We start from the raw sequence: 24,857 nt of genomic DNA on the forward strand, positions 1-24,857 counted from the left end.
TAGGCAGTTTATATTTTTTCTTTATAAAGACGTCTGTAGGTAGCAGTCCAGATGTGACATGTTACTCTCCTGTGCTGTCTGGAACCCAGGCTCCTTTGCCTTGCTACTGAGCAACCCGTGAGTTGTCTCCTCGTTAACACCATAGGGCTAGCAAGTTACCTCAGGTATCAATTCTACAATTCAGGAAAAAGGAATAGAGAAGGCAAAGGACAAAAGGTATATGGCAGCAGAGTCTTTCACCTGTAAGGCATCTTTTCTTGAAGCCCTATCTCACACTGTATACTTAAATCTCATTGACCTGAACTGTTTTGTAGTGCCATTTCTATCTGCAAAGGACTATGAGAAAATGTAGTTTTTGAGAAAATCCCCTAAAAATTCAAGTTATAAAAAGAGTTAGCAAAGTGGAAGAGGAAAAAAGTATATCGTTAGGTAGGCAACTAGGTATCTGTACAAATAATAACGGTTCTTCTTCTACAAGACTGTTAATCTCCGAGTTAAGAATGGTTGTAAAGGACCAGGTTTGGTGGAGAAGTTCGTAAATGATCTATTAGATGCTTCAAGCTATGAATTATAACAAAATTTGAAAATTATGGATCAGGAGTGTTTGATGTTTGCAAAATAAAACGAAGACGTTCTGACATCTTGCTTAACAGCATGAAGAAAACATCATTTATTTGTAAATGAAAGCAGAATCCGTTGCCCTAATTCAAGACGACTTCATTCCATTTTCTTCAACAGAAGAAAAGTAGTCATAAGACAGGAAAAATAGCTGATTAAATGGCAGGCGTATTTTAATAATGCCTTAACAGATGTGCATCCCCTGTTCAACTGAACCACGTCATTTTTTCTATTCATTTCAAGAGTGGATAGAGGATTCTGAGTAAAGAATTATTACATATTATGATGGAGTTCAAAAATGTGCAAACAAGATGCTCAGTCATAATCTGGCTGAGGTTTAGGGAAGTGGGGAGAGAAATAACAACTTGGTTGACAGAGTCTGGGATGTTTGGGGTGATGGTGATACAAGGCAGACGGTAGAAGCCCTTGGCATGATGGCTCCTGGACTAAGTGATTCTGAGAAACATTTTCACTTTATACGTAAAAGCATATATGAACTTTCTCCTTTCTTGTTAGTTCATACACAATTTGCCACAGAGATACTATATACTTTCACTGACCTCTACGAAATATTTATTGTTGAAATGTGTTCATGGTATCTCAAAAGATTATACTTATTACTGGTTTACCTTAAAAGGTATAGAGAAGAAATGATTGATATGATCATCTACTATACTCCTACACATCAGGTTTCTCTTTTAGCCACAGGTCTGATTCTGGTTGTTTCCACTCTTCTCCAAGCAGTGTGTTAAAACTGAAAGGCTTGAAGTATTCCAGACGATGGCTAAAATGCAAAGAAAAAGATGGTCGGAATCGAAAGGAATTATGCATTTGTGAAAAAGTTGTCCTGAAGGGCTATTTATTTTGTCATATCTGTTATAGGACAACATTTTATTTTAAGAATATCAAAGGTAAGATGTATTCTATGTGTACAATTTTCTCACTCTAGCAATCAAATATTCAGCTCTGAAAATATCCACCCACATCTCAAAGCACTCTCCTTTCAATTCTGCAAATAGCTCCCTCACAGCTGAAGGGAAAACTAAAAATCAACCCTCAATATCTGACTCATTCCATCTAGCCTTAAACAAATCATTTTATACTCCTACAGATGTTTTCATATTCGAAATTTGATATGATTTATATCAGTTATACAAACAATTGTTTTTAAAAGTTTTAGCTCAACAGATTAAAGGATAGGCTCCTTTGCCAAAGCAAGGCAGATTTATGTAAAAAGAGTGTTAATTCTAATTCTTTTCTTTCTAGGAAAACCATTTAACTATTAGGAACCTTTCTATTGTGGCTTAATGAGGAGAGAAAGGTTCAGCTAATTTCCTGCAGTGGAACTCAGCTCTGTAGGAAATCTCGCTGCCCTAGCCAATGGCATAATTATACTTTTACCTAGAGTAAGCCTCCAATAACCTATAAATAAGGAGCCTGAATACAGAAATGCATTAGCTTGTGAAGAGCCAGAGAAACATGCTATCTTGATATGAGAGCCCTGAGTGATTTACATCTAGGTTCCTGTCCCACTCTGCCCATTTGACCAGGCTGAACCAGTTTTAGTCACAACTGTCAATCCAGATTCAGCAGTTAAGAAACAACAGTGAAGCGTAAGAGAAATAAAGGGAGAAAGAGGCTGGTTAGAAAGGGTCAGAACTGGGGAGAAAAGCAAGGGGAAGAGAGAAAAATGCATCAGGCAGAATAAAGGAATAGGCTAGAAGAGATAAAAAGCCAAGTAGAGTGGAGAAAGAGCATGACAGGAAGGGCATGGGAGAAGGAGGACAGTGCCACACTTTCCAAGGGTAAAAAGGCAGGATAATCAGTCTACCATGGTGCAGAGCCCACTAGGATGTCTCCATCAGGCTATTCGAAACCTGCGGTCTCACCAGACTACCTCGGTCACTTGAGTACACTCTAGAGAGTGGGACTCTCAGGTTGCCCCAGGACAGCATCTGGCTTTCCTCCCTAGGTGGGTAGTGTTTGCAGCAGGCCACGAAGTATTCATAAGGCTAGCCAGGGGCTACAATGCTCCTTAAGTGACAGCTTCTGGTGCAAAGAGATCAGACTCAAAATGAGAAAGTGTAGGAGATACCCTGACTTGCATGCCTGCTGCCCCACAGGAGACAGTATTGCTGGCAACAACTCTCTAGGCATAGCTTTCAGGGTCCCCACAGGGAACATTACTGTTAAAGGGAAATCCCAAAGCCATGCTGTCCCCATCTATGCTGCCTAGAAATATAGCTGACATTTTTATCCTTATGAGGTTACCAGGAGAAGAGAACCAGAGAGTTAACTTAAGGTCAGATTCTCAAGCAGCAGGGGGAAGAATTTATTAACCCTTTGCTCACACCAGGAAACACAGATGCCTCTGGTCATTTAGCTTGGAAAGGGATCATAAACAAATCTGCACCCATACTTCTATGTCAGCGGTAGTAATACTCACTAAGCAAGACTTTTCTCACCCTGCTATGGAAATATAAGTACTCTACTGACAGCCGTGACAGAGATTATGTTTGTCCAAAGTCAGTCTGTCAAATACTTACTGAAGATCATCAGGAAACACAGGACTCTACTTGGTGCTCTTACGTGTGCCTTCTTTGACCAAAAAATGTCACTACCATTCTACCAAGAATTAATTTTTAAAAACTCTTACAGTTGGGACATATTTTCATTTATTTTCTACTTACAAATCAGGTTTTTGTCCTTGCTGCAGCTCATGTTGAGGTACAGGGTAAAGAGCTTCATAGCTTCTTTTATCGTTTGACCCATGAATTGCAAATGAATTGAATTTTGTCACATTTGGTGGAAAATAACTCCAAGGAAGATAAGCACTGCCCTCCCATTTTGTCTCTCCTCTGGATGCTTTGAATGATAGATCAAGTTCTTGCTAAAGAAACAACATGTGAAACACAACAGGTAAACTCATATTTAGACTTTAAACATTTTAAAATATATATACATATATATATATATTTATCTTGTACACTTAAGGATTTTGTGTCATATTTTTATTTACTTACTTTCCACACATTTCTTCTCCCAGAGAGTAAAAGCACCAAATGCTGTCCATGCCTGTCAAAATTAAAATTCTTCATGAGTGTTTGAAACAAACATTAGTATCTTCATTATCCTTCACATCTGCCACGTGTGTGCTTGTAACTAAATTTCCAAATAATTAAAAGATGCATTATGACTATTGGATAATTACAAGGAGAGCTAGCATGTTCAGTTACTCAGAAATGGCTTCTTTGAGTTTAACACTTCCCAAGCAATTGCCGTCAAATGCATAAAGCTACTCATGTTCAGACTGCTTTTTGTATTCTTTAAATAAGAAATTAACATGAAATACTTCATATGGTTAAATGATGTAAAGTAAGAAAAACAGCCAGGGTATCTGGAGTTCATAATAAAACTGATTTTGAAACAAAGTATCCTAGGGGAAGTTGGCACCAATTTTCAGGTCAAAATCCAACGAGTTTATTAAAGGTTATTTCTGTAAGAAAACTGTCTTGAAGCTCATTAGGAAGATAGAAAATAAAAATACAGATTGTCTAAAACTACTTAACAGGCTGAAGACTTCATTTGGTAACTATTTTCTCATATACCTTTCCTCGCCCTACCTGCCTGTTTTGTTTTCCTGCTTTCTTAGCTAGTCCCGACACTGATGTCACATTTTCAAAGAGAAGCACAATATATTCCCCAGAGAAAATTCTAGTAAGAGTGCATAACTGGGATTATCCATGTCAGTAAGAATCAAAGGATTTCAAATAGTTACAAGAAGCAAATTTACTGTCTCTGGAAAAGACTGTATGTAAACATTTTGACACAGATGGTCTTTTGGGAGCTTTTCAGGAAGGATTTCCTTCAAGAAACTAGTCTAACAGAAAACAAGTATTCTTTTCCATTTAAAAGTTCTCTGCTTATTTTTATTGTTATTATGCAACCTTAAAAATATCCTAAGGGCAATAAAAGTTCTTGCAAATTCGAACATATTCAAATTGCTTTCCTAGAGGTTAACTGTCACAGGAGATGATTGCCTAATGCAAAACCATGATTCTTGATTATTAACTGTCCTAATGTATCTAAAACCAAACTTTTAGAATTTATTAATTTTATACATAACAGTTATTGATAGTTTCCTAACAAAAGATAATATGATTATCTGATGTATCTTGTGTTAAGTCATCACTTTATAAAAATAATCTATTATCATCTAACAAAATTTAAACTAAGGATGTAACTTTAGAATTCTAGCAGATCCAAGTTCTTGATTATCTTCTAGACAAGTTATAAACCTATTTGCCTTAGCTTTCTCGTGTGTACAGTGAAATTTTCTTACCTTGCATTACAGTTTATGAGAATTAATCACTTTTTTCAATAAAAGATTTTGGCATGTTAGTTAAAGGGTAACAAAGATATATAATTACTCTTCTGAAAAATATAATTGCGAACAGCTACATTTTCCACAGTAACATTAGCAAGAAATCAAAATAAGGGAAAAGAAAATGATATCTAAAATCTCATTTAAATCAACTGTTTGGGACTCTGCTCGGTCTACAAAAGGACAAAGGCTACTAGATAACAGGTGCTAAGAAGTATTTAATTGTCATTTAAAATAAGTAATGGCAATATAAAGAAATATTTCATTACTAAACATTAACTTAAAATTTCTTATAATTTAGATAATAGGTGGGCATAAACTTACTTTTTGACATCTACAGGAAAAAAACTGCCAACCAGATAAAGAGTTCTCAAGGACCAGTTAAATTTGTACAAAGAGACGCCAAGGTTAATATTTTTAATGAGTCTAGGAAAAGCCACTTGTGATTTAGTTTTTATCCCTGGCACTGAATACAAAGTGACATAGTATACACTCAGTAAATGAATGATGAATAAAGGAAGGAATACATGAATACATAATTATGTAATATATAAAATTAAAGTGTAATATAGTTATTAAAAGAATCCCCTAAAAGAAATATTTTCATAGAGTGGTTCAATTTGTTATACCTATATGCCTCCCTTTCCTTTTTTCCCTTTATTTCTAAATAGCTAATATATAATAATGCAAATTTACAGAGTAAATAATGAGTTTGTTTTATAATAATTTTTCATTTTGCAAAAATCCTTCAAGTTTATTAGCAAACCAACTACACTGGTGAATTGAAAATAGTATCAACATAGTATTTTCAAAAATGTACATATTCTACATTACACGTTTACCTGAAAATAAGTAATTATATATAATTCAGATTAATTCAGATTATCATTCCCCCTAGTTAGCTGGAATTAGTGAGCTTTTACTATAACCATATTATTTATAACTAGAAAATAATGTGTTCAAATATGTAGTAATGAGTTAGAAAAATATTTTATATTGATACTTACGGACAAAGTTCAACTTCTAAATACTGTTCAGTTATGTCATTCAAGAAAAATGCTTCCACAACTTTTGAAAACAGATATGACATATTGAGAAATTTAATTTTGCTTCAACAATAATTGGTTCATACCTTTAGAATATAAAATGAATTAATGCATTATTTTTAATTGAAGCCATATCACCATTAGGAAAAGGGGAAAAGAAAATAGACATTGTCTGGAAGAAAAAATACACAGAAAACAAATCATCATTTTTTCCCATATCAGATTGCATAAAATAAAAACATTAATAAAGCCTAGTGCTGGTCACATTGTAAAGAAATGAATATTATCACACAGACTCTGAGCTAATTCTTCTTCTAAGAATTTATCCGAAGGAAATAATCACACAACTGAAAAAAGAAGATGCTATTCATCAAAGTATTGCTCAAAAAAAAAAGGTCTAGGGCTTCCTAGGTGGCGCAGTGGTTGGGAGTCTGCCTGCCAATGCAGAGGACATGAGTTCGATCCCTGCTCCAGGAATATCCCACATGCCGCAGAGCAACTAAGCCCGTGTGCCAAAAAAAAAATAAAATAAAAAAAAATAAAAAAATAAAAAAAAGGTCTAAATGGTTATCTCCTGTTATATAAATAAATATCCTATTATATAGGAGAGCTATTAAATAAATTATGGAACCTGTGTATTCCACATAATAGAATATAATGCAGTCATTAAAATAAAACATAAAGTTAGATATTTTTTAATATAGGAAGCTATCCATGATATTTGATAAGTAGGCTGCAGAGCAATAACCAAGTGTATGTGAAACAAAAATGTGCACATACGCCTTCACTGAGATGCCTGCAAAATGTGTGCAAAAATGTTATGGCTGGGTATCTCTGACAGGTGGAATATAGGTGGGTGATTTCTCTTTATAATTTCCTGAAATTTTCTGAGCACGTTTATTTTAAAAGTTGCATCATTATGAAAGTGATACATGCTTCTTATAAATTATTAAAACAATACAAATATATACAAGGGTGAGTCAAAAATTATCCAGACTCCGGTTATATTAAAACTTCTGTAGATTCTACAGCCGGAGTGTGGATAATTTTTGACTCACCCTGGTAAGTAAAAAGTCAAAATCTTTTTCTTCCCACTTTGCTCTACAACCTGTCAGACTTCTGTCCTTCCACAGTCTATTTTCCCTACATAGATTAAAAAAATATACATGGAATCATTTTCTGCTTACAACTTGCTCACACACACACAAACTTACAGCATATAGATACCTAATTCTTTTTAATTACCGCATAGTATTCTTCTATAGAATGTTATGATTTATTCACATAATTCTTTATTGATAGATATTTAGGTTTGTTCTAGTTTTCCATGTGTTATTTTCATAGTAATAAAATATCTAAGATATAGATACAGTCCCACCAACAATTCAGAGAGTCTTATTGTCCGTTTTAAAGTCTTTTACCTATGGTGAGGATGGTAGTATGAAGAAGAGATAATGAATTACAGAAACATTTAGGAGGTGAAATTGGCAGGACTTAAATAAATCCAAATATGGAGAGTGAGAGAGGAGGATATCTTGGAGAGATCTCACATTTCTACATTTGGTGATTCAATGTATTATAGTGCCATTGATTGAGATTGGGCAATTAGGGAGAGAAGCAAGTTTACGAGAGAGGTGGATGAGTTGAGTTTAGGACTTATTGAGTTTCGTGTCTATAGTACCTGCAGTAGATGACTTGCAGTATTGTGTACAGCAACAGAAAGCTGGTATATACAGGTTCCGTATCAATAAAAGACAACATATGTTTAACATATGATAGATTAACACTGATAAAATGCATACTCTACAGAGGGTATAGAGAAAGTAGATGTTAGTATGGACGAGAGGAGTCATCAAAGGTTTCTTTGAAGAAATGAAACCTGAATTAGATCTTGAACTATGTGCATTAAAGGCAGGGGGACTAGAATGAGAAAAGGTACATGAGTGAGAATGTGCATGAATGGTGAGACTATCAGCCTTCTGGAAGTCAAGAGCTTTTGCTTTAATGTGATAGCTCGATTCAAGAATACCCTGGACTTATGGGAAGGGTTTGAACCTTATCTTAGGGAAAGTAATGATTAGTAATCCAGGAAATGGCATCATAAATATTATTTCAGAAAGATAAGTTTGGTAGCTTAATTAGGATTCATTAGAAGGTGATCATACAGCAAACCTGAAACTGTAATTTCACAGCAGGTCTTTTAGCCTTCATTTGATGTGTGAGATTACTTGCCAGTATAAAATAAACACATTTCATGTTGAAGTTGATGATGTTTTTAAAATAAGTGAAACACCCCAAAGCTTCCGTAAAGAAGGTTTCTAAGGTTAAAGTGGCAATTTGAAGATACTTAAAAACAAAATAGGAAAGCTGAACTCTTCTTAGAATAGGTAACAGAAGTAAAAGAAGGAAATATAGCAGCAATTTAAAAATCTGGATTTGTAATTGCCATTTTTCACTGTTCTAGTTATACAGTTGAAGTCACATAGGTAATGGAGAAAAAGTCAGAGTGAAAGATGGGTAGGATATATCAGAAACTGCACATGTCAGTTGCTCAGAAGCACTCACTTCCTTACAGCAAGATAAAATAATAGTTCTATGAGAGGTTATTATAAAAAGATTTATGTTTGCAATAAAATACAGTACTTCCACTTGCCTTCATAATCCCACAGTTCATTGAAAGGCTTTCCTGGTTCTCCTAGTGGGGCTGGAGGATCATTGAAAAATGGAGCAGTAACTTCCATCATCACTCCTCTGTCACCTGGATTCAGCCTGACAAACACCGGCTCATGCTTCACTGGAAAACCATCCCAAGTGTGTTCAATTTTAAAATCCATTTGAAGACTCTAATGGGAAAAAAAATATTAAAAAAAAAACAAACCTCTTTACAATTTACAAATGTTTCCCTTAGAAAGAAATGAAATGAAAATTTCAAAGCCAAAGAGCAGGCAGGAAGGCAGCAGAGTAACAAGAACACAGTGCTGAGAGGCCATTTGTGTTATGGTAAATCATGGACATGAAACTCTATGATAAAATAGGTGGTTGGTCCTAAAGTCTAGATCCACCTCAAGTTACCTTCTAAAGAGTGTATCAAAATAATTTTTAAGAACTGTAATTAAATCCACTGCAAATTGTTCATGTACTTAACAACTATAAGCACTATGCGTTTATCTGCCATCCTTTGTCTTATTGTAAAATGTACAGATGAACTACTGGATCCCCTGGGAATCAAGATCTTTATAGTAAAATTCAGTTTGATTTTTCAGATTCTCTATAAATGAGCACAAGCATTGCTGTTAACACCTGTTAAAACTCTTTTCTTTTTGGGGTGGGAGTGAAGGGGGGCTTCAACCATTTGAAGGTAGGCAAAGTTTAATACTGTATTCTCTAGCCTCAGGATATGGTTTTTCTTAGCCTTTTCAATTTTTGATATTTCAAGTGTTAAATGACTACTTGCTTGGTTAATCCCTTCTCTCCAATTGAAATATGGGAACAAATTCTGCTATCATTTAACTTTGAAATAGACTAAGTACATCTGACGCAAGCAGTATTTGCATTTTAAGTTGTTACTCTAAGGATTAAACGGAAGGACATGGTATTATATTAATAAAACTATATTTTGTTGAACACTGGATCTTATAAACATTATCTTATAAACATTATCTCATTCAATTTTACAAAAATTTGTGGAAGAACTATTATTATCCTCATTACAAACAAAGAAACAGACTTGTCCAAAGTCAAATAGCTAATGAACCAAGAAACTGAACTAATGTCAGCCATGCTTTCCCAGATGAAGACATTTCAGGAATCTGCAAGCAGATGAAAACCTTATTTTAGGAGTGGTGGATTCACCCAAATTATACTAGGTCCTTATGTATTGTCCAAAAGATAATCTTGATTAGTAAATGATGATATTTCCAGACTAATTTCTCTCATCTGAAGTCTCTGACTGCATTTCCTTGCTTCATATGTCATTTTAATTGTAAGTAATAAAGTTTTATATTTTGAATAAATTTATTTCTTAAAATTTTTTTCAGGTTCATTGAGGTATAATTGACCAAAATTATATATATTTAAGGTATACAATGTGATGGCTTCATAAAAATATACTTGAATAAATTTATTTCAACAAATATGTACTGAGTACCTACTATATGCCCAGCACTGGGAGATCCAAATATATAAGCTCTGTGTCACATAAAGAATTCAAGATCTCCAAAGACCTTTTTGTAAAATATGCAGCTTTTCTCAGTTTTCACTACATGTTAACAAATTTAAATAGATAACATCTAAAATTAAAAAATAGTTGTGGTATTGCAACCCATTTGCAACTAAGAACATTTTAGAAGAGGCTATGTTCAGCAATTTATATTCTTCACCAGTGAAATAAGCTCCGTGAGTGAGAAGACTATATTCTGATCTATGTGGAATTTAGTCCTGACTTGCACAGAATAAAATACCTCAATAATAAATTTATTTTCTTTAGTTGAAATATCAAGGCACATTCTTCAAAAATAAATATATCACCCTGTACTCCAAATTTAGTACACTAGTACCCTCTTGCAGCCTATAGGAAGAAATAAGAATAAATCAAAATGTTATAAGTGCTGATTAAATCTGATTCTGGCACCAATATGCTATGCTCCTACCTTAGGGCTTGACAATTCTTGACAATCCTGACAAAATATAACTCAGCAACTAGGAAGTTTTGGTAGATTCACTAATTCTCCATGCAACCACCATATACACACAAAAAAATGCTGCACACGTTAAAGGAATCCCTATCCTAATCAGTGGGTTCCCATCAGGGAATTTTCAACTCCCAGTTCTTTTAGGCCATCATCTCTACGTCTGACTGGAATTAAACCATATGTAGTGATGTGCTCCTAAAAATGGCCTGTCACTTCCATGCACACATGGTGGGTCCTGGTCAAAGTGTGGCTTCAAATTACTCCAAAATGTAATCTTAAGTGGCAGATAAGAGATAAATGATAAAAGCAGAACTACTCTTGTTGACAGTATAAGGTAGTGATAACCTAAGTCTTTCTACTCGTTCCTTCTCTCTTTTCTCCTAAGATTTGTTTGAATATTGTTTGGAAATTACTGCGAGAAATATCAGCTAGACTTCCACTAGTAGGAAAGAGTGCCATGGCTGATATGTCCAAAGGCAGAATATAGTTTTGGCTTTAACTGCATAGAATGACTTTAGTTTCTTATCAGAACAACACATTTGTTAATTTGCTTAAAGAACATTCACATCAATTTAAGGTTGCATAATATTTATAATAAAATCAACCTAAAAATTATAGTCCTGCCCACCAGTTTACAATCTAAAGATAACACGGACCCAGACAGAGACAGTTGATTTTTCTTTTAACTCCCTGGGGACTCTTAGGATAGTGAACGTTTTACCCCCACTACCTTTCAATTTTCACTGTTTGCACATGTGCCCATATGAAGTAGACACAATTCAATTGTCAGTGTCCTTCACGACCTGGGCTAGTGGGCATCTGTGCAGCATTTACTCCCTGTCATTCTCTATTGCCCGTACATTGCTGTTTTGATTCGCAGCACTTATACTACACAACATATTTATTTTCTCCCCATCGCTAGCAAGAATGCCTGTAAGTAATGGGAACTCATTTCTGGAGTGAATAACTGTTCTAGTCTCTGGATCTAAAATTTCTTGATTCTAAGATTTTATGTAGGAGAAATCAACTGCGTTAGTGCTATCATTCTCTTTCAACTCTATATACCAAAACAGTGGCAAATAGCTAAGATAATATATCATATCTAGAAATTTCCTTTCAGATGAGTTTATCAAAGGTTTATTAGCTACTCACTTTGTTTCAGGAACCATAGCAGGTGCTGGAGAAATAAAGTATAAGAAAGTCTATGGGGAGTTGGTTATGATTCTCACAGAGCTAATCAAGCAGGTCTTGTGTCCTAACCAACCAGATCCATTATCAATTGGTTCATTTTGTGGTTCAATTTAATAAAGTTGGATCCCTACACCAAACTAACTTTTAAATGAATCAAAGATCTAAACATAAAAATCAAGCCATATAAAAACAAGAAAGAAAAAAAGGGGGGTTGTTTTTTAAAAGATGATCTTATAGTAGAAAAAGGCTTTTAAAATATAATCCCCTTTGGCTATACAAAATTTAAAAAAATAAAAGCAAAAGTCTGCCTTCCTCCACCAAAAAAACCCCACGACTATAAAATCAAAGGCAGTTTGGGAAAAAATACCTGCAACTCGTAGTTCAGACAAGTAACTAATTTCTTGAATGTTTAGAGGGCTCCTAGAAATCAGTAAGGAAAAGACCATCCCAACAGAAAAATGGGTAAAGCTATGAATAGCCAGCTCACAGAAAATGCAAAATGTTCCGTCTCATTAATAATGATAGAAATGCAAACTAAAACAGAAACTTACTATTTTCCTCTTAGATTTTCAAGGATCAGAAAGTTTGATAAAATGCTGTGATAATGAGAACCCTGAGAAACAATCAACTTGTTGCTGTTGGGGCAAAATTGGCACAGACTCTGTCAAGGGCAATCCCTTGATATCTATCAAAATGAAAAATGCAAATAGCCTTTGACTCAACGATTCTACTTCTAGGAGCTATTACACCTGTACATAATCCAAATGACCTAAGTTATAAAGAAATTTGCTGTAACATTGTTTAGAATAACAAAATATTGTAAGCAACTTAAATACCCATCAGCAGAGGGCTGGTAAATAAATTACTCTGTATCATACAATGAATACCACACAGCAGTTAAAAAGAGTGAGGCAGCTCTCTGTATAAAACTAATATGTAACACGTGAAAAAAGCAAGGTGCAAGAAATATGCATTTATTTAATAAAAAGGAAGACTATTTGCATATATGCTTGTGAGCGCATACACTATTTTGGGAAGCATATACAAGAAACCAGTAGCAGCGGTTGCCTCTTTGGAGGGAATTACCTGCCTGAGACAGCTGAAGAAGCAAGATTTACTTTTAACTGTATCACTTTTTTATCTACATGAATTTTATACTATAATAGACATGCATTAGTATTCAAAAATAGATAATTAAAAATGGTTTTTAAAGTGTAATTTAAGGCTGGATCTCTCAAACAGTATAGTGACTCTCTTTTCTCCCTTATGTTATATATGCTGAACATTTCTAAACAGTCAGAAGGAATATTAGGAATATTATTGATAGAATACATTCATTCAAGGTGACCACCATTCTATTATATAATTTTCATGTTGGCTGTGTAAACTGTCTTAAAAAGAATGTTTATTATTAATCTGTATTTTTCCACGTTTTAACTTCTATTCTTCAAATTACTCTTTCATCAAAAAAAGTCAAAAATAATTTTTAAGTATTTTCAGGCTTTACTTGTACTACGGGAAGGCCTTAAAAGGAGATGAAGGAAGAGAAAGGAGACAGATTCCCGGAGCATTAAGAGCCTAGCAAGGAAAAAAAAAAAAAATCCACAAAGGTTAAAAGAAGGAAGTTATGGAAAACGTGCTTTTTCCACAGAACATTTTGTGAGGAAAATTTCCAAATCTATTCACGAACTTTTTTTCACTTTTCTACAATAATTTTTTTTTTCTTTTCAGTTTGCATCCTCCCCCCTCCCCCCACGCCCCGCTTTCCCGTCCATTTACGACAGGAACAGAGAAATGAGGAAGTCAGCCCGAAAGTGGGAGGAAACTGTGCCGCCAGAAGCAGCAGCTGAAAGATAAATTGCCAGCGAAAAAGCCAACAAGACTGGGAGAAGGCGGGAGGAATGGCAGTGGAGAAAGCATAACATGAAGAGAGCACACACCCGCAGTCTTCGCAGTCGGACTCTGGCTCGCTCCCTGCAGCCGCGGTCGAAGGACCTCCGGCTCCACCCCGCTGCCCCCAACGCCCTGGGGGAGGGGCTTGGCGGACTGACGCACGGACACCTGTTGAAGGACCACCTGGGAACATCTGAAGACTTTCAATCGTTCCACAGAAGTTTGAGCGGTTTTGTAAAAGGAGAAGAAAGGGTACCTCAGCAATATTTAAAATTGTTGCACAATTTAAAAATCAACTATAACTCATTAAGATTACAATAGAACATGTACAGCAGCAATTCACTTAATGTAACTAAAGGCTAACTGGCTATATAAGCAAAATCTAAATTATATTACACTAGCTGTAAATAATATTATCCTTGCTGTAAATCATATTATACTACTGGAAGGTATAAACATAATGGTTAATGATTCTAACATTGGGACCAGACTGCCTGGGTTCGAACTGAATTTTAGGCACTTTCCAACTGTGATCATCGGCAAGTTATTGTGAAAGGGATTTAAAAATAGCAACTACCTTACAAGGTTTTGTGAGGATTAAAAGGGTTTATATCTATAAAGCATTTAGAACAGTGCCTAGGGCATAGTAAGTACTAAAAAAATTAGCTATTAATATTAAAGTATATAGGTTTCCCTAAAGAAAACAGTCTCCTGTCCAAATCATTAAAATTATATGTTTCTGAGGTGGTTTTCTTATAGAAAACTAGACAATGAGGCAGGATAGTCTAACTGACCCTTAATATCATAAAATATGGTTAAGTGCTCTAGAGATATGGTTCTGGTTGGTTCAGTCTTAACTATCAGCAGTTTCAGCATTTATCAGCCTATTTTCTTAGTGTCTCTTTCACTCAAGGCAATGTGAAATTATTGTTTCTATATAGGATAATAAATTAATAACAAAATCATGTATAAAGTTTTCAACTTCTCACAAAAAAGGTAATAATTTACAGATTTACAATATTTCCAAATGATAGAACTGTTCTGTATTTTGGTTGCTGAGAGTTACCAAAACTTTAATAGGATCTGTGGGTTTAATTCAGCAAGGAGTCACTACACCTGAGTATCATAGCTACTGAGAAGAGTGTGCATATTCTACATGTTTAAGTCACTATGATTTTCTCCCGATCTGCAAGAGCAGATATTACATTGGGGTGTTGCCATTATTCAAATATTTTCAGTTAAAATATTAAGCTAAGCCATAGGAAATTTTGGAAAGAATCAAGAATTTCACATCATTCAGCCTAAATATATTTTGGTTATAACATACTTTAAAAAACTTTCTTGGGGGAAACCAGCTTTTGTGTTTGTTTTCCCAAAACGATTTTTTTTAAAGCTCTTTATTGGAATATAATTGCTTTACACTGTTGTGCCAGTTTTGCTGTACAACAAAGTGAATCAGCTGTATTTACACATATATCCCCACATCCCCTCCCTCCTTTGACCCCTTCCCACCTTCCCTATCGCAGGCCTCTAAGTCATCACCCATCATCGAGCTGACCTCCCTGTGTTATGCAGCAGCTTCCCACTAGCTATTTTACACTGGTAGTGTATATATGTGAATGCTACTCTCTCACTTCGTCCTGGCTTCCCCTTCACCCCCGCCCTGTGTCCTCAAGTCCGTTCTCTACATCTGCAACAGTATGGAGGTTCCTTAAAAAACTAAAAATAGAACTACTGTATGACCCAGCAATCCCACTCCTGGGCATATACCCTGAGAAAACCATAATCCAAAAAGTAATATGTACCATAATGTTCACTGCAGCACTATTTACAATAGCCAGGACATGGAAGCAACCTAAATGCCCATCAACAGATGAATGGATAAAGAAGACGTGGCACATATATACAATGGAATGTTACTCAACCATAAAAAGGAATGAAATGGAGCTATATGCAATGAGGTAGATAGACCTAGAGACTGTCATACAGAGTAAAGTAAGCCAGAAAGAGAAAAACAAATACCGTATGCTAACTCATATATACGGAATCTAAAAAAAATGGTAGTGATGAACCCAGTGACAGGGCAAGAATAAGGATGCAGATGCAGAGACTGGACTGGAGGACATGGGGTTTTGGGGGTGGGGCAAAGGGGAAGCTGGGACGAAGTGAGAGAGTAGCATAGACATATATACACTACCAACTGTAAAACAGACATAAAAAGGAATGAAATGAAGTTATTTGTAGTGAGGTGGATGGACCTAGAGTCTGTCATACAGAGCAAAGTAAGCCAGAAAGAGAAAAACAAATACCGTGTGCTAACTCATATGCATGGAATCTAAAAAAAATGGTACTGATGAACCCAGTGACAGGGCAAGAATAAAGAATGATTATTTTTGTTTTATAAAAATCACTTGTGGTGGGAGAGGGAAATTGGGGGGTGTTGTTCCATAGGTACAGAGTTTTGGTCATGCAAGATGAAACAGTTCTAGAGATTCGCTGTACAGCACTGTGCATGTAGTTAACAATACTATGCTTGACACTTTAAAAATTAAGAGTAGATTTCATGTTATGTGTTTTTTACTATAATAATTATAATAAAAAAGACAAGCTTAAAAAGAGAGATTGAATTTCTAGGCCATCCTTCTCTTGGTTTGTCAAATAAACATAATTAAGACTTTTTTCAAAATCACTTTTTATGGCATTTAATATCAGACAACATTAAAAAGTTTTGAACCTCGCTTAAATTTCCAACTTTGTGTCCTTCATGATGCTTTCCCCACAGTACTTGATGCGCAATGTTAATTTACTGCATAAATTAATATTAGTAAAAATCTATTAATTTTAAGGGCTTTCCTTATTGCAGAAATATATCTAATATAAAAAACATGAATTAGTGACTAGATAATGGTTAAACACATACCAAGTACTTTTCTCTCCTTCTCATTCCTTGTACTCAATTACAGTAATAGATGCTTTCTATGTACACACATTCTTTAATTCCTTCATCAGATACTTGAGTGCTCGTGTTCCAAGTACTATGATGGAGCCTGGAGTCAAACTACAAAACAATGATAGACACTGCAGGAAGAAGCACAAAGTAAGTACAAAGGAATCACCTACCTTGGGGTGTGTGGGTAGAGAACAGAAGGGAAGCTTTAAGAAAGACAAACATACTTTAAAGATAAGTGAAATCATAGCAATTTTTTTTCTTACAGATGAAAATTATTTTGAAAATACTTCATTAAAATTCAACCAGTAAAAATCTTGTAACCAAAAGCAAACAAAAAACCCCCAAAACAAACCACCACACCTCAAAACTCAAAAAATATATAATTTGTATTGGCCTTGACCATCTAGGCCAAACAATTCAAGTACAGAGATAAAAACTCCAATTTCAGATATTTAATTTTTGCAACGTAAAGACCACCTCATCATTTACATCCAGAAAGTACTGTTTGCTTTCACCCACACGAATATCTTATCAACTTCTAATGTAAATGCAGAGTTGAGTTTATACTAATTGCTTGGTGCCAAGTTAAATCACCCTATGACAGTATGCAAGGTTCAAATGTAGGAGAAGAGCCAAACAAGTCGTTGGGCAATCAGAGAGACATTCCTGAAGAAAAAGCCATACACTGAGCTTTGGAAAAGAGTTGGAATTTGCACTTTCAATTTCTCCTTCCAACAAATTTTTGTGTTAACTTCATGGCCACTAAAAACCAGATCAAGTTCAATCTTTAGTAACTCAAACTAAAGTTTCTATAGTTATTAGATATGCCTCCATATTTAACAACCAGTCTTTAGAGGAAGGGACCATCTCACTCTCTTAATAGCGAGTATGGAGAAAACCCATAACAGGACTTCAAATACCTAATTGGATACAGCTGGACGCATTAAAAATCAATACATTCTGCTAACATTACTTTGTTTATATAACAGTGTGAGTACAACAAAAACTTCTTAAACTGTTAAAGAGGAAGCTAAATCGAGCTACATCTATGACATGTCTATTCAGAAACTTTACCTCAACCCATAAAAACACATATTTGATTAAAAAGCACTAAAGCTGGTGGCTGGCTTCAAGTTAACGTTTTTATTGCTGGGATTGAGATTTTCTCTAATGTTAACTGTTAAAAAAAATGGTGAGGTTTAAATCTAGACAAAATCTTTTTTTTTAAAAAATGGAGATCGTAATCTGCCTACAAATGGAAAGTTTTAACAATTTTTTCTTGCAAAAAATGTAAATTTGTCTTTCCTTCTTTTTTGAGGAAGCAAAGTTATTTCTAAAGAAATAACTGCTGAATTTGCAGGATCTTTGGAGTACTTCTAACTACATCCCTTATTGCCACACAGTTAACTATATGGACAACAGCTGTGTCCTTTTTCCAACGACCCACGTACTTAGTTTCTGGAGATGACCAAATTCATACCCAGAATCCTCCAGAGGCACAGCTTTGGAGGTAGACTCTGAAGACGCCAGCCTGGTTTCAGTCCCCAGACGCAGAAACCTATGTGCTTTCCAACCATATGCTTTGGCCAGCGGGTACCCCCAGCCCAGAAGTGTTAGGTAACAAAGATAAGGGGGGCATTTAAAATATGTGTTTAATGCCCCACCTATGTTTACATTTTGGGGGGGGAGTTCCTTTTAAAAAAGGAATAAAAGCGAAAAAAACCAAAAACCAAAAAACCCCGCTGGGCCCCGTTATCCTAAAATACAGGCCCACCAGCTCGTCCGCCGCCACACAGGTGGCTCAGCCAGCTGTCATCCAGGTTCCCATGGCTCCGCCCAACGCTTGACAGACAACCAATAGCGTGAGAGAACTCCAGGAAGCGCGATGACGTAAGCGCTGACGCCCGCGTGATGACGCAGGCGGCGTCACCGTCTCCAAGGAGCGGTCTGGGGCACCGGTTTCAAAGTCGCAGGGCGGGCCGAGTGGACTTCCGGTGCTGGCCAGGGGCTTCTCGGCCGTCCTGGAGTCGCTCCCCGCTCCGCCAAGGAAGCCGCCACCCGGCTGCCCGCCAGCTCTCTCGGCGCTCTCCTGAGTGGCCCGACACGACCGCGAGTGACCCGCGGGACGCCTGTGTATCCCTGGTCCCACCTGGCTGGGATTCGGGTGAACGTGGAACAGAACTCACTTGGCGGGTCCCCGACTAACCTGTAAGCTGGTGTCTCGCTTGAGCGAGGGACTCGGCTGGGACTCGGGAGAAGGAGGCGCGGCGGGGTTGTTGACGCTGCGTGAGTGGGATGCTGATGACACCGCTCGAGTGCTAGACAATCTCCGAAGCGTTGCCTTAGTTTTGCTTTCCCGCACGGCGAGCTTTGTGTCTTTTTAAGAAAAGTAAAGGTGGTGAAAGCGCCAGACAGATTGTATCTAAATGGCCACAGAAATCGACTTTCTGCGAGATCAAAGTAAGCTCCACATTCCTTTATGGAGAATTCTTATGTGTAATGTTTAACGTCGTCATCGTTGACTGATATTTTCTGAATGCCTGTTGGGCTGCGTGGAAATCTGTAAAAACTTAAAAGAAGTTAGCTGCAGAAAAAGCTTGATGGTATATATGAGGATATGTACACACTTCAGCAGAACCGTTCGGTAAATATTGGTAGGTTCCTTAGGCTTACGTGGGACTCTGCTACATGCATGTTTGCCATGCTCCTCGCATGCTCCGGAGAAATTAGAGGGCTAATGGCCAGGAAGAGTTTCCAAGCCTGCAGTTAGAACCTAGAGGCACAGCTCTGGCCATTTGTTCAAAAGATGTGTATTGAGCTCCTCCTGTTTCTGTTATGTGCCAGGCGCTGTACAAGCATAGCTACTACAAAGATGAGGAGGACTGTTCTACCCTCCAAGAATTTCATTTGAGAAGTCTATAAATTCCGTAAATACACTGAAGTGGCAGCACCGGCCAACTCTTTTGCTTTGGTTTCCTCACAGTGTAGTTCGAATGATGAAATGACTGTTAACGTGTATAGGATTTCAAATAGTATCTGGCATAGTGCTAAACAAATATTAACTATTACAGGGTTATAATTTACTGTGGTCAGGGAAGTTGCCATTTGGGCTGAAACTTGAAGTACTAATATAAATTTACTAGATAAAGAACTGTTTGGTGGAGTCGAACAGTCTTTACAACATTGAAGGGGTTAGGAATATGCTTTGTTAAAAACTTTGAAGAAGGTTGGTTTGAATGGAATGTGGTGTATACAGGGAAATGGCAAGTGGAGCTGAAAGGGGAGAATTCGGTTAAATGGTGAAGGGCCTTGTCTGCTGTGTGTTTGGGAGTTTGGACCATTGCACAGATTATAGGAATTACTGAAAGGAATTCAGTTGAGAGTAATCAGATCAGGTTGTGATTTCTTTGAAAAGCACAGTTGGCTGTTCTGAGGAACGTGCATTATAGGAGAGTGCAGTTAGGTGATTGCTGTCATTGTCCAGGTAAGAAATGAACTAAGGTATGTACGGTGAGATTGAGATGAAGGGATTTGGAGGAAAGAGGTACAGGGCAGCTCAGGTTTTTGGCTTGCTTGAGCAGCAGGGAAAGTAGAAAAAAAAAAAAGTGGTTCATTCCATTTCGGAAGCAGCATAGACGAGTGGTTGAGAACTCAGCCTCTGGATTCAGTCTGTCTGGGCTCATATTGTAGCTCTCTTTCTAGGTCTTTGACCTTGGGCAGGTTACTTAGATTCTCTATGCCTCAATTTTCTCATTTGTAAAATGGGTATAATAGCACAGTAACCCTCATGGGGTCATTTGAGGATTTAATGAGATGATGGAAATAGAGCACTTAGCATGGTGCCTAGCACGTTTTAAGTGCACAGTTTGTGTCATCTAAAATCATTAATGACACTGTAACGATACTATAACGTTAGCATCATTTCTTAGGTTTGAAGTGGGAATACCCCTCACCTTGTAAGGAGGACTAGCTGGCCACCGTCTGAGTGGTGTGTGACAAAAATTGGTGTTGAGGAGTTTGGTTGGGGTGGGGAGAGTTCCTGAGGCACTCATAAACTCTGAGTTTTAGAGGAATGCACCAGCCAGAATTCCTAAATAATACTGAAGTCCAAATACCAGAGAGAACGATAGAAGCATAGTAAATTGTTTCTTGATAAGTGAGTGGTAGTTCACCAGAAGACAAGTATATGGGAAGAAGGGAATCCTCAGACAGAGGGAGCAGAAGAAGCAAAGGCCTCAGAAGCTTGAAATCACTGCTTATTCAGGAAATTGGAGCATGGAATGGTAGGGTTTGCATGAAGAGATGAAAATGAGTGTTGGATGTCTATGCACCTCCCCTTTTTTTCTTTAAATGGACCTCACATGCCAGTTATAGCTGGTAAGTGACCCCATTTGTTGACCAGCTAAACACCAGTTCAGGTAAATTATAGAAAGCTTGCCCTTCTTTCACCTACCCCTGACCTTCTCTTCATTGACTTCTATTGATTTTGAACCTCCTTTCATTTGTTCTAGCATATTCACAGTACACCATTCTTGTACCTCTGTCTGAGAAGGGAGATCTGATAGTCCTTAGGGACCTGTTCAAAGAGGGACTTGTATATCAAACTGAAGAATGAAGAATTCATTCTTGTGATGGGTGTGATGACCAGTGGGGATGGACCCTTTTTTTCTTTTCATTCTCTTAAGAGTGTCTTTCACAGAGCAGAAGTTTTTAATTTTGATGAAGTTCAATTCATCAATTTGTTCTTTTATGGATGTGTTATATCTAAGAAATCATTGCCTTACTCAAGGCTGCAAAGATTATCTTCTATGTGGTCTTCTAGAAGTTTTGTAGTTTTAGGTTTTACATTCAAATCTACGAAACATGTTGAGAAATTTTGTTTGTAAAAGAAATTTTAAAATTGTGTATGGTAACCAACTCTTCATTACATTATAAAAATGTATTCTCCCTTCCAGTGGCTGGGCTAGTCATTAAATTCATGACATTTCTTGTGATATCCAAGTTGTTATTTCTAATGTAGTCTATTCATACATTTTCCTTTCAGTCAGAAATGCTTGTCTGTTTAAGAAATCTTCTGTGATCCTGAGATCATAAAGACACCTTCTTAAATTTTTTTCTGAAAATTTAAAGAGAATTTATTCCTTCAATCAACCTGGAGATAAGTTATTAATCCTTTATTATTACTTATTCCTTTATCAGAATCACATCTTTCTCCCCTAAATTATGTGTGCTTTCAAGGAAGAAACCATTATCTGAAGTTAACTGTGTAGAATGTATACATTTTGTGTGTGTATATTTTATATACATATATTTTATTTGTGTACATAGTTAATATCTTTAATTTTAAAGATTTTAAAATCTTTTAATTTTAATTAGTAAAATTTCAATTTTACCAATATCTTTAATTTTACACTGTAAAAACTGTTTGCCTATGTTTGAAATTTATATAAGCGGAATCTTAAACCATGTGTCCTTCAGTGTTTGGCTTCTTTAATTTAATATTACATTTTTGAGATTTTTCATACTCTTGCCTGTAGATGTAGTGTGCTCATTTTCGTTGTATAAAATATTCTAGTTTATAAATTTATCACTTTTATGCATTCTTCTTTTGATAGTTACTTGCAGTTGTTTCCAGTTTGGGCACCATTGAGAATAATGCTGTTATCAACATTTTTTGTCATAGCCCTTGGAGCTCAAGTGCACACATTTTGGTTGGGTATATTCCTAGGAATTATGTGTGTTTAAAGTTCTACTAATTTACACTCCCACCAGCAGTGTATGGGAGTTTTCTTTATCACGCATTGTCACCAACATTTGCCTTTTAATCTTAGCTCTTTATTTTATTATAATTTTAATTTGTATTTTCCTGATGTCTAATGAGGTTGACAGCTTTTCTGTGTTTATTGGCCACCTGGGTAACCTTTTTGTGAAGTTCTCATTCAAGTCTTTTTACCACTTTGCTTATAGGATTGATTGTCTGCTTTTTAATTGGTAGAAGTTCTTTGTATATTCTAGAAATAAGCCGTTGCCAGTTATAGATGTTGGAAATACCTTCTCCATGTTTGTGGCTTGCATTTTTACTCTCTTAACAGTCTCTTTTTGATGAACGGAAGTCTTAATTTTAATGTAGTCCAGTTTGTCATTTTTTCTTTTATGATTAGTGCTTTTTGTGTTTTGATTAAAAAAATCTTTCCCTATCTTAAGGCTATAAAGACATTCTTTTTGTTCTCTTTTAGAATTTGTTGTTTTGGCATTCACAGTTAAATCTTCATTTCACATAGAATTGATTTTTATGGATGACATTTTGTTCTTTTCCATGAGTATATCTAGCTGACCTAGAACCACTTACAAAAAGATTGTCCTTCCCCCCTCACTGCTGTGGAGTACCCCTTTGATCACAATCCAAGTGCTCATATATATACATGAGTACACTTCTGGATCCTGAATTCTCTTCCATTGGTCAATTTTGTTTATTCTTATATGACTATCACACAGTCTAAATGCCTGTAGCTTTATAATAAATCTTGATGTCTGATGGAACAAGTCTCCCCCCTCCCCCACTGTTCTTTCGCAAAATATTAGCTATTCTCATTGCATTTCTACCTATATTTTATTTATTTATTTAATATTATAATATATAATATAAATAATATTAATATATTTTACTTAATTTTTAATTTTAATTTTTGTGGGTAGGGCATCTCATTGTTACTTAATTTGCTTTTCCTTGATGCACAGTGCTTATCATTTTCCAATCATTCCCCATTGTTGATCAACTTGTACATGCTTATTTCCCATCTATATATATTATTCTGTAAGGTGTCTACTCATATCGCCCTATTTGTTTTGATTTGGGATGTTTGTTTTCTTATGGTGGGTTTCTTCTATTTCTTTGAATATTTTGCATGCAAATCTTTCTTCAGTTACATGTTTTGAAAATATATTCTCATAGTCAGGGGCATGTCTTTTCATTCTTTGACCATTGTCCCTCACAGAGTAAACAGTTTAAATTTAATAAAGCCCACATTATCAATATTTTTTCTTTCACAGATTGTGCTTTTTGTGTTGTATATGAAAACTAATTATCAAACTATAATTCATGTAGATTTTCTCCTAAGTTTTCCACTATAATTTTTATAGTTTTGTATTTTGTATTTAAGACAATGAATGATTTTGAATGAACTTATGTCTAAGGTGCAAAGTTTGTGTCTTTATTTTCTTTTTTTTTTTAACAGACAATAAACAACATATATTTAGAGTGTACAATTTGGTATCCCAATCTCCCAATTCATTCCCCCCAACCCTCCCCACTTTCCCCACTTGGTGTCCATGTGTTTGTTCTGTACACCTCTGTCTCTATTTCTGCCTTGCATTTCCTCTTTCATAGTTGTTAGCATTTGCCTTATGTATGGAGGTGTTCCTATATTGGGTGCATATATATTTAAAATTGTTATCTCCTCTTCTTGGATGGATCCCTTGATCTTTATGTAATGTCCTTTCTTGTCTCTTGTAACATTTTTTATTTTAAAGTCTATTTTATCTGATATGAGTATTACCACTCCAGTTTTCTTTTGATTTCCATTTGCATAGAATATCTTCTTCCATCCCCTCACTTCCAGTCTGTATGTGTCCCTAGGTCTGAAGTGGGTCTCTTGTAGACAACATATATGTGGGTCTTGTTTTTGTATCCATTCAGCCAGTCTGTGTCATTTGGTTGGTGCATTTAGTCCATTTACATTCAAGGTAATTATCGACATCTATGTTTCCATTACCATTTTCTTAATTGTTTTGTTGTTGTTTCTGTAGGTCCTTTTCTTCTCTTATGTTTCCCACTTAGAGAAGTTCCTTTAGCATTTGTTGTAGGGCTGGTTTGGTGGTGCTGAATTCTCTTAGCCGTTGCTTGTAAAGCTTTTGATTTCTCCATCAAATCTGAATGAGATCCTTGCTGGGTAGAATATTCTTGGTTGTAGGTTCTCCCCTTTCATCACTTTAAATATATCATGCCACTCCCTTCTGGCCTGCAGAGTTTCTGCTGAGAAATCAGCTGTTACCCTTAAGGGAGTTCCCTTCTATGTTATTTGTCA

The 24,857-nt window shown here is 36.0% G+C and overlaps 2 protein-coding genes across 7 annotated transcripts in view; one reads left to right on the forward strand and one right to left on the reverse strand.

Annotated features, from left to right (window-relative positions):
* Positions 1–642: 642 nt before the first annotated feature.
* C13H4orf33 (chromosome 13 C4orf33 homolog) lies at positions 643–18,582 on the reverse strand. Of its 2 annotated transcripts, XM_057706858.1 has the most exons (8): positions 18,225–18,582; positions 16,744–16,881; positions 13,871–14,023; positions 8,702–8,891; positions 6,010–6,070; positions 3,642–3,693; positions 3,309–3,508; positions 643–1,402 (listed from the first exon to the last, which is right to left on the reverse strand). In XM_057706858.1, exons 2-8 carry the CDS (start codon positions 16,765–16,767, stop codon positions 1,297–1,299), a joined length of 786 nt encoding a protein of 261 aa, XP_057562841.1. In that variant the 5' UTR covers positions 16,768–16,881; positions 18,225–18,582; the 3' UTR covers positions 643–1,296. The 2 variants fall into 2 exon arrangements, with proteins under 2 accessions (XP_057562841.1, XP_057562840.1); XM_057706857.1 differs by lacking the exon at positions 18,225–18,582 and having other exon boundaries at positions 16,744–17,565.
* Positions 18,583–18,734: 152 nt separating this feature from the next.
* SCLT1 (sodium channel and clathrin linker 1) overlaps positions 18,735–24,857 on the forward strand; it is a 244,069-nt gene continuing 237,946 nt past the window's right edge. For 4 of the 5 annotated variants that reach the window (XM_057705959.1, XM_057705958.1, XM_057705962.1 and 1 more), the window contains exon 1: positions 19,351–19,427. In XM_057705959.1, the coding sequence (XP_057561942.1) occupies positions 19,391–19,427 (37 nt within the window). In that variant the 5' untranslated portion in view covers positions 19,351–19,390. Of the gene's footprint in view, positions 19,234–19,350; positions 19,428–24,857 lie in introns of those variants that run through there. The other variant, XM_057705960.1, reaches the window with a different exon arrangement.

Source organism: Hippopotamus amphibius, chromosome 13, assembly GCF_030028045.1.
Source record: "Hippopotamus amphibius kiboko isolate mHipAmp2 chromosome 13, mHipAmp2.hap2, whole genome shotgun sequence".
Lineage (NCBI taxonomy): Eukaryota > Metazoa > Chordata > Mammalia > Artiodactyla > Hippopotamidae > Hippopotamus > Hippopotamus amphibius.